The sequence below is a fragment of the Lycium barbarum genome, chromosome 1, assembly GCF_019175385.1.
Source record: "Lycium barbarum isolate Lr01 chromosome 1, ASM1917538v2, whole genome shotgun sequence".
Taxonomy (NCBI): domain Eukaryota; kingdom Viridiplantae; phylum Streptophyta; class Magnoliopsida; order Solanales; family Solanaceae; genus Lycium; species Lycium barbarum.
Genome location: NC_083337.1, coordinates 160,140,049 through 160,149,861, shown reverse-complemented (window position 1 = coordinate 160,149,861; position 9,813 = coordinate 160,140,049). Strand labels below are relative to the sequence as shown.

Genomic DNA, 9,813 nt, shown 5'->3' with positions numbered 1-9,813 from the left:
AAAAAAAAAAAATACCTCTTCCTGAAAAGCTTAGCCTGCTAACTTTAAAGTCAACGCAAATATTGTAGCTTGATTGTGATTGAGGTTAAAACTCTAAAGAAACCCAAAAATAAGTAAAGATTTTTTGATGATGAACAACTACTCCCTTGAAAAAAGAATCAAATAGGTATTCCTCAGTCCTCAATTCCCATATATTTTCTCTCATTTTCCTAAAATAAAAATAATTAGTAACGAAATACTATAAAAATAATTAGTAACGAAATACTTACTGTCAAGAGTTAAAACGGGCTGCCCTCACGCAGGATCGAACTGCGGACCTTCAGTTTACAAGACTGACGCTCTACCACTGAGCTATAAGGGCTTCTGTTATTGATATGTCCTCTTAAATTATTTAACGAAGCGTTTCTCTGTTTTATCATTCATCCAGATGGAAATACGCTAAGTTTTGTTGGGTGAATTGATTTAATGACCACATACAACAGATTATCTCTGTATTATATCAGAATCATCCGTGTATACTGTGGATCATGTACCTCTATTCATTTTTGTAAATATCTCTTTTGACTAATTTCTTCTCATCTTTTTGTATACGAATTGTGCATACACACGCACACTTTACTGGAGAAATGGTTACTTGGCCTTTATAAACTTTTTTTTAGTTTATGACCCTTTTACAACAGATTTCATTTTTTACATGTAAAAAATCTAGAAAAGTCATTTTTTTTTAATGTAAATTGTAAGAGGCCAAGAGAGTAAATTATGTTCAAAGTATGTAATTTCAGAAACATAATGGCGTTATTAGTTGTTACAGGAATTAATATCCACGAAATTTTCAAGCTTGCTTGGAGAAGAAGAGCCCAATGTTTCACCTTCTATTTATCTGCAGTCAATCTGTACTTCCTTTTGCTTGCGGTTTTGTCACTCGTTAACAATTTTATTACAGAGCTCTGGGAACATTGAATTATCTAAGACTAAGGGTGTGTTTGCAGAAACTATAGATGCTCTTGGATGCTCTTTTTATTACAGAGCTCTTGGATGCTCTTTTTTCTCCTAAAGTCATACTAGATGTTGAATGACATATGTTGAAACTATAGAGCAACTAAGCAGTCTGATGAGACATATACTTGCAGAAAGTAAATAGTTGAAACATATGTTAGTTCCAGTTGAAGATGTGCCTTAACAAATCTCCTTGTCAAATTTGATGCTTCTTATCTTTTTCTTTCTTCCACTCTAATTTTTATGAATAAGCATTCAAGTTCTTGGAATGAGAAAGATGTTTTTTCATGTTTCACCGGATCTGATTGGGCCTCTATCATTCTATGTCTTTTGACAAAGTAATCTGAGCTAAGGTGGCTGAGAAGTTATAACATTTATGACTTTTCTAGTTTAAATGACAAACAACTGGGAAAACTATGTTCAGTGTATTAAAGATGAAACAAATAGCATAAAACTCAGTTTATAAATTTCTTACGACAAATATCCTAAAATTCAGTCTATATGTTACTTACGACACATAACTACAACAATTCACTCTACTAAGTAATCCTATGTATATGTTATCCACGAGAAAATCAAAGCAATTGCGTTCTTACACACTAGGAATCCATGATGCCGCTGATGAGTATGTAACAAGTACTTACATTATAGGATCTTCAAATTCTGATGGAAGTACTTGCTTTGGAAAAATAAGGGTTCTGAAATGTGTTACTTGCATTTCATGCTAAATATTTTGATGACAACTTTGAAAGAAGTATAAAGCTCATAGGGAGCAAAATATCATCCTACCTTTCCACAAGGCATTAACATACGTGTGTACTTATTTTATCATTATGACCTTAATTTAAGCACATTATCTCATGATCTGTGATTTCCAGATTTTAGCTCTGAGCTCGTGGTATGTGGGAATCTGGCTCCCTGGTGTTAATTGTCATAAATGCAAAGGTTTTTTCTCAGATGTAAATGTAGACATTCCAGAGAGCTCTCGTGGATGATAGAGGTGGAAACACTAGTTGCATTTTAAGTAAGATCTTTTCAAGCATTTGTGTGCAAACACATGCATTTCCTTCCTTTCACTGTTTCGATTGCACCTTTTGAGTTCATATTCAGTCTTTCCTTATTTCCACATAGCATGTTAGTTTTAATGTTTCCTGCTTTCTTTTACGGAGTTCTATACAGTATGTTGTAGACTGAACTAGCACCAATTACTTGAAGTTTGATTATCTTCTTCAAGTTCCCAGTTGGTCTTTCCTTTTAGTTGAAATGACATCTGCGGGCCCAGAAGTTAGAATGAATTGAATGCCTTGACATCTGCAGGCACTAGGAAGAGGAATTTAAAGTTTTATGGACCTCTATGGCCATCCTGACTACAAAGCCAAACAATTATTTGGATGGACCCTATGTAATCATCTTACAATTTCAAGTGAGCTAAGGGCGCTACAGTGTTGCAGATCAATTCACCAATGGCTATTTTGCTATTCATTACAGGTTTTATTGGTCAATAATCATACTATCAACTGGCGGATCATGATTTCCGATAAAATAAGCAGCTTCAGGTTGTTTGAAGCTTGATAGGCTCCAATACTCGTGTTAAAAGGCTTGATAGCAGAATTGGTGGACCCCTTCAAACTACAGTGGCAATTGCATTTGGAGTTTTAGTAATTTAAGCAGCAAAGTGGAAAGGGTACCAATAAGACTGCATTAAACAGATTAGATTGACATGTATAACACAATTACAGCAAAAAATCGAATTGCAAAGTCTCCATCTTGGAGATGGTAACTGAAATACAGAACATATTCTTAGTTACATAACCAACTTATTCAGTATGCCTTATGATGTGCATACTTAATGCTTGATCTGAGTTAACATGCACCTAACATCCTTACTGTTAGGCCTCTCCTTTGGATTGTCCAGAGTACAAAAGCAAGCTATCTTGAGAACCAAAAGCATTTGCTCCTCGTATCCATTCCCCATCAGCTTTGCATCAATTGCTCTTTTTGGCTCAGCAGAAGTCATTACATTTCTCAGCCACTTCACTAAACTCATCTCAGACGTGTGCTGGAAAAATTCATCTGATGGAAGTTTTCCGATTACCAGCACTGCAAGCACCACACCAAAGCTGTATATGTCACACTTGTCCGTGAACTTCAGTGTCTGATGGTATTCTGGTGCAATATATCCCACAGTTCCTGCCACATTTGAAGTCGTAACATGTGTATGGGCATCTGGAACTGCCTTTGCAAGGCCAAAATCAGCAATTCGAGCTTCCATATCATCATCAAGAAGGACATTTGCTGGCTTTAGATCTCTGTGAATTATGCGTTGACTATGGTTCATATGGAGATACTCAAGCCCAGCAGCTATCCCTGATGCAATTCGGTGTCGTCCCAACCAATCTAATTCCCTTGTCCCTTCTGTGACTTGCTGGAGGATGTCCTGTAAGCTCCCATTTTTCATATATTCATAGACCAAGTAATGGCAGTCTGGTCTTGGCATATGCGCCAGTAGCGGAAGCAGATTCCGGTGTCTGGTTTGACCCACAATTTGAATTTCTGATTTTATTTGGCGCATTTTCTTGTTCAAAGCCTTGGTATCTTCCTCAGTAAGATCTGCAGCATCCATTGGAGGTTGTATAATCTTCTTTATAGCTATCATCTTCCCATCACTTCCTGGTAATTCAGCTCTATAAACTTCTCCACAGCCACCTTTTCCGATCAGTTCAAGTGATGCTACTCCATCTTCTTTCTCTAAGAAGGCCAAGTCCTCGGCTTTCTTGATCAATGGACTGTATATTGTTAATCTTGAATCATTCTTTCCCCTTCTGACAATGAACATTATCAGCTTGTAGACCACCGAAAAAAGCACAGCAGACATACCCCCAGCAAAAGTTCCAGCCAGGAAACCAAGAAACCACGTTCTTAACTTCCTTTTCTTCTTGTTACGTTTATTTTTATGTCCCGGTACAACATGACTGGGTGCTGGAGCTGGGGCATTTTCTAAATTGGAAGAAGAAGGTGCCATTGCTGATATCTGATTTGGCCTTGTAGAATTTTCAGCAAGAATGTAACGCTTGGGAACGATGTTGTTTCGGTTCAAATCTGCTGACAAGTGTTCAACTTGATTCATGACAGGCACCGGACCTTCAAGGAAACTGTTTCCTGAAATGTTGAGGAAAAGTAGATTCCTGAAATATTTCAAAGAAGGGGGTATTTTTCCAGTGAACATGTTATCAGCCAGGGAGAGTTTTTCTAAATTGGGAAAATACTTCAAGAAGTTAAGATTCCCAGAGAACTCATTTGAGGAAAAGTCAACTATCCGAAGGCGAATCAAAGATGATAATTGAGATGGAACTTTCCCAGTAAATAGGTTGTTTTGAAGTTCAAGAATCTCCAGTTTCCGACAGTCAAGAATTTGAACTGGGATTTGATCAAAGAGTTGGTTGTTTGGAAGAGAGAGCTCTCTGAGCTCAGAAAGTTTGCCAATTGCTGGAGACAAAATTCCATTCAATCCGTTGGATCTGAATACAATACGGGTGACTCTCAACACTTGTGTTCTGTTAGCTGGTCGGCGTTCGCAGGATATTCCTGCAGAGTTGCAGGGGTTGTGAAGAGCAATGCGTTGACTATTGATTCCCAAGTCTTTTTGGATAAGCAAAAGCGCAGCATGGTCTGGTGGATAAAGATTTAGTCTTGCTTGAACAAGAATGAAAATGGTGAAAAAGGACAAGACAAAGAAGTGAAATAATGGAGTGAAGGCCATTGAGGTTCTTGTTTTTCCCGCAGGTTGATAGGAAAAAGAGGTGGATGAGGCACCAGCATATAGTGGATCTGTTTTTGAAATGTTGATTTGGTGTTCTTTATGAAGCAAAATGGCTGGCGGCATTGTATGAAAAACGAGTGTAGACTTTACAAGTCAAGTTGAGGCCGTGTGGAAAAAACTTGCAGATGCCCCACATTGCCTTTTTTTCCTCCCCAATTTTTTATTCATATTATTGTTAAATGTTTCCATGTATTGACTGGTGACATTCCGACTTTGCCATTTCCACACACCAGTTATCTGTTCGGAATGGTTTAATTAATCATTTAAAAGCCCCGCTACCCCCCTCAGATCCCACTTGTGAAATTACACTAAACATTTTATTGTTGGAATCATTTAAAAATCACAGTTTCGGAGCACAATGTGCGAGTCTTACGATATTTCTTTTTCTCCCTTTTAACTCTAGAGGTCTTATAAGTTATATGGGTAAAGTGACTTGGATGATTTTTTTATATTTTTATCATATAAAAAGAGAAAAGATTACTTCCTATAGTTGAAGGTTAAAGTAAAAAATTTACTACATATTTTTTAGTTGGAATATCGATATGCTATCATGTATTGCTTGTTGGGTATAAAACAGAAATGATATAATTTATATATATTGATAACGTAAAAAAAAAAAAATTGTTGGAACGATAATTCAAAGTTGGAGAAAAGTGCTCCAACAATTGAAGGTTGAAAGAGAAATGCTTCAACAATTGAAGATTGATGAGAAGTGTATCAACAATCAAAAGTTGGAAAGAAGTGCTCCAATAGTGGAAGTTTGAAGAGAAGCGCTTCAACATTTGAAGGTTGATGAAAAGTGCATCAACAATCTATAGTTGGAGAGAAGTGCTCCAATAGTGGAAGTTTGAAGAGAAGTGCCTCAACATTTGAAGGTTGATGAAAAGTGCATCAACAATTGAAAGTTGTATGGAGAGAAGTGCTCCAAAAATTGTAAGGTTAAAGAGAAGTTCTCCAATAATTGTAGGTTGATGAGAAGTCCATCAACAACATATTGGAAGTTGGAGAGATCAGCGCTCCAACACAAGCCAAAAAGAAATTGATGAGAAGTCCATCAACAATATGTAGGAAGTTGGAGAGAAGTGCTCCAACACAAGCAAAAAAAAAAAAAAAAAGATGTTGGAGAGAAGTGCTCCAACACTAGCAAAAAAATAATAATTAAAAGTTGGAGACAAGTACTCCAACACAAGCCAAAAAAAATTTAAAAAAAAGCTAGAGAGAAGTGCTCCAATATATAAAAAAAAAAGTTGGAAGATTGGAAAGAAGTGTTCCAATATGACGACAACAACAACAACAATAACAAAAAATACGGGCATATATACAACTTTCAATTACCGAAGAATGATGGAAGAATAGCAAAGAAATAGTAGAAAAATTGTGAAAATTGTAGAGAACTTTCATATACTTATAGTAAGTATATTTCGGTCTGTCCTCTCTTCTCAAATGCTCTCGGCGCAAGATAACAAGTGAATGCTCTCGGCGCAAGATAACAAGTGAATGCTATCGTGCACCAACGGTGAAAAATGGGGAAAGGGAGACCACGCAAACAAGCAAACAAGACACCAATCAATTTGACAAAGCTGGCGGAGATCCGAGCACAAGCTGCAAGCGCAGTAGCAGCTGAAGGGGGCTTGGAGGAGGGTGAATCAAGTAAGAAAGCAAAGAAAAAAAATGCAAAAAAAGAGAAAAACAAAAATACAGTGGCGGAGGAGGAGGTATGCGCTACGCCGGAGCAGGAGTCACAACAGGAAATTACTACTACTCCGTTGACAAACCCTAGTGGACTGAAAAACCCCATGGAAAACCCTACAACATAGGAGAAAACACCTAGACAGGGGAACGAACATCAACTGACAACAAAGACAACAATGATACTCTAAGGGTCGGATAAATACTGATGGGCGAACAAAGCAAAAGGAAACCCAAACTTGGGCAAATGTGGTAACAGGAAACAAGTTTGCAGGAAAGGGTATGAATCTAAGCTATTACGCACCCACAATCCAATAAGGGCAGAAAATTGTAACCCTAGAAGAGGAAGACATTGTAGAGCAGCACCAAAAGTGGAGATGTGCTATAATCATGTACGTGGTGGGGAATTCCCCAACTATAAGAGCAGTTCAAAGGTTCTTGTTGACACAGGGGTAATTTGAACAAAAACCCCAAATCTTCTATCACAATGACGACTATTTCATCATCAAATTCCACACAATGGAGGATAGAGACAAGGTGCTATTAGCAGGACCAGGAACAATCAATAACCAAACAGTAATGGTGAAAGCATGGGCTCATAATTTCAACCTTGAGGAGGAAGTGTTGCGTACAGTGCCGATTTGGGTAAGATTTCAAAACCTCCCCTTAGTGTGTTGGGCTAAAAAAGCTTTGGGGAAAATATATAGTGGTCTAGGAACAACAATATATGCTGATGACTGTACAACTAGTTGTGCTCGGGTCTCTTATGCAAGGGTATCAGTAGACATGGATATCACTAAACCACTACCTAAAATATACAAGTACCAAAAGAGGGAATTATTGAACAAAAAGTGGAGTATGACTGGGAACCAGAGTATTTGTGAGAAGTGCCTACAAATAGGACATAACCGTGCTAATGAACATAGGGAAAAAGCAAAACCATCAGAGCAACCAAGAGTTAATGTTCCAGCATAAAGGAATAAACCACAAAGAGAGCAACAAGGTGAGAAAAACAAAGAGACTACAAACAACCAAAACACCAAAACAACACAACACCTTCGACAAATGCACCAAGGAGACAAAAGAAGACAGTACCATGGGTATAGACATAAATATCAACTAGGGGACTGAATACCAGTTAGGGGAAGCTACCTACAAAACCTCACAAACAGAACCAGGGAACTGTGAATACTGGAAACACCTTCCAAGTTCTTAATATGAACAACCACACAAATGGAGTGAATCAACAAGTGAAAAAGCAAAGTAGATGGCCTGAGCAGAGTAGCACCAGTGGGAAGTCATACCAAGAAGAATTCCCCCCCCCCCCCCCCCCTCCCCATTCCTAAATGAAGATCACCACATGGAATGTGAGGGGGATAAATAAAGTCTACAAGAAAAACGAGTTAAAGGAGTACATAAGAGCAAATAAAATAAATGTCCTGGCTATTATAGAGCATAAGACTCAGGAGAATAGAGCAAAAAAGACTATCAATAAAGTTGCACCAAGATGGGACTGGATATCAAATGCCACTCGAAGAACAAAAGGAAGAATTTGGTTGATTTAGGACACAAGGCAAGTGACAATCAAAGAAATACAAATGAACACACAGTTTATCATGGTGCAAATTACTGAACCAAGTGGAACACAAATAATGCTAGCAACTGCCTATGGCCTACATACAGTACATGATAGACAATCAATGTGGGAAGAGTTAAAGGAACTGACATGGATCCTGATGGGGGATTATAATGCAGTTCTAAATATAGAGGATAAAATATAGGGCAATGTTGTACAAAACAATGAAATAAAAGATTTCAGAGAATTCATCAATGATACAAGGATGACTGAACTGCCTACTGTGGAAAGGAAGTACACATGGACAAATAACTATGTGAGTAGCAAAATAGACAGAGCTTTGGTCAATACACAGTGGATGCTGAATATGCCACCTGTAGCTGTACACATCCTAGATCCTGCTTTTCAGATCATACACCTCTGAGCATGGAGGTAGGAGCTGCTGCAACACACAATGCCAAACCCTTCAAGTTTTTTAATTGCACTGCTGAACACCCAAAATTCCAAGAAGTAGTGACAACAAGATTGGGAAATAGTACAACAACTGCCAACATGAAGTAAATATGGCAAAAGTTGAAAGAGGTAAAAAAAGGGGCATAAAAGAGCTGAACACAAATGAATTCAAAGGAGTAACTGATAAAGTCAAAGAGGCTTGAGATGAAATGCAATAGATTCAAATACAAATGAGAACACCAAATCAACCTGCCAACATGTTTGAGGCTGAGAAGAGTTTGAAGCAGAAATTAGAAAAGTGAAGCAATATTGAAGAGAGCATCTATAGAAAGAAGTCAAGAGTTCAATGGCTCAAAGGGGGAGACTCAAATACAACTTATTTCTTTGCAAATGTCAAGAGCAGGAAAGCACAAAACCAAATACTTACCTTGGTGAATGCACAAGGAACAATTGTTCATTTTGAAGGAGAGATTGAACATGAGGTGCTGGGGTTCTACAAGTCACTCCTAGGCATAGCTAGCTCCTTCATACCAGCAATATAACAAGAAGTAATGGAGAATGGACCAAAACTTACCAGAGAACAACAACAAAGTTTGATCAAACCTTTCAATGCAGAGTATGTATACAAAGCACTGCAGGACATAGATGACATGAAAGTACCAGGAGTTGATGGTTGAACTCATGCTTTTTCAAGAAGGCCTGGCCTATAATTGGTTAAGAGGTAACAAATTCTATTCTGCAGTTTTTTTGACATATCTGATATGTTTAGAGCCATAAACTCCACCTCTATCACAATTATCCCAAAAGTAAAAAATCTCACATCCATTAGGCAGTATAGACCTATATCCTGCTGCACCTCCATATATAAAACCATATCTAAGATGTTAACTGCCAGACTTCAAAGGGTGATGGATAGTATAATTGATAGAGGACAAATAACTTTTGTGCCTGGTAGAGTAATACATGATAACATTATTCTAAGTCAGGAGCTATTAAAGGGTTATGGGAGTAAAGGAGTCTCACCTAGGTGCATGATCAAAATTGACATTCAAAAAGCCTATGATTCAGTTGAATGGGTATTTTTAGAGCAAATTCTTAATGGTTTACATTTCCCTAGAATTTTCACTAGATGGATTATGGTATGTGTGAAAACAGTGTCTTACTCAATAGTGATCAATGGGAATCCTACTCCACCTTTTGAAGCTAAGAGAGGAGTGAGACAGGGAGACCCCTTTGCAAACCTTTCTTTTTGTAATTGTTATGGAGTATTTGAGTAGGA

General features: G+C 37.7%; 1 protein-coding gene and 1 non-coding gene across 2 annotated transcripts; both read right to left on the bottom strand.

Annotated features, from left to right (window-relative positions):
• Window positions 1–289: 289 nt before the first annotated feature.
• TRNAT-UGU (transfer RNA threonine (anticodon UGU)) lies at window positions 290–361 on the bottom strand. The gene has a single exon. It is a non-coding gene; the product is annotated as a tRNA-Thr (tRNA).
• A 2,332-nt stretch (window positions 362–2,693) lies between these two features.
• LOC132601734 (leucine-rich repeat receptor-like serine/threonine/tyrosine-protein kinase SOBIR1) lies at window positions 2,694–4,963 on the bottom strand. Its single transcript, XM_060314800.1, has one exon. The coding sequence runs from the start codon at window positions 4,877–4,879 to the stop codon at window positions 2,843–2,845; it is 2,037 nt and encodes a 678-aa protein (XP_060170783.1). The 5' UTR covers window positions 4,880–4,963; the 3' UTR covers window positions 2,694–2,842.
• Between the last annotated feature and the right edge of the window lie 4,850 nt (window positions 4,964–9,813).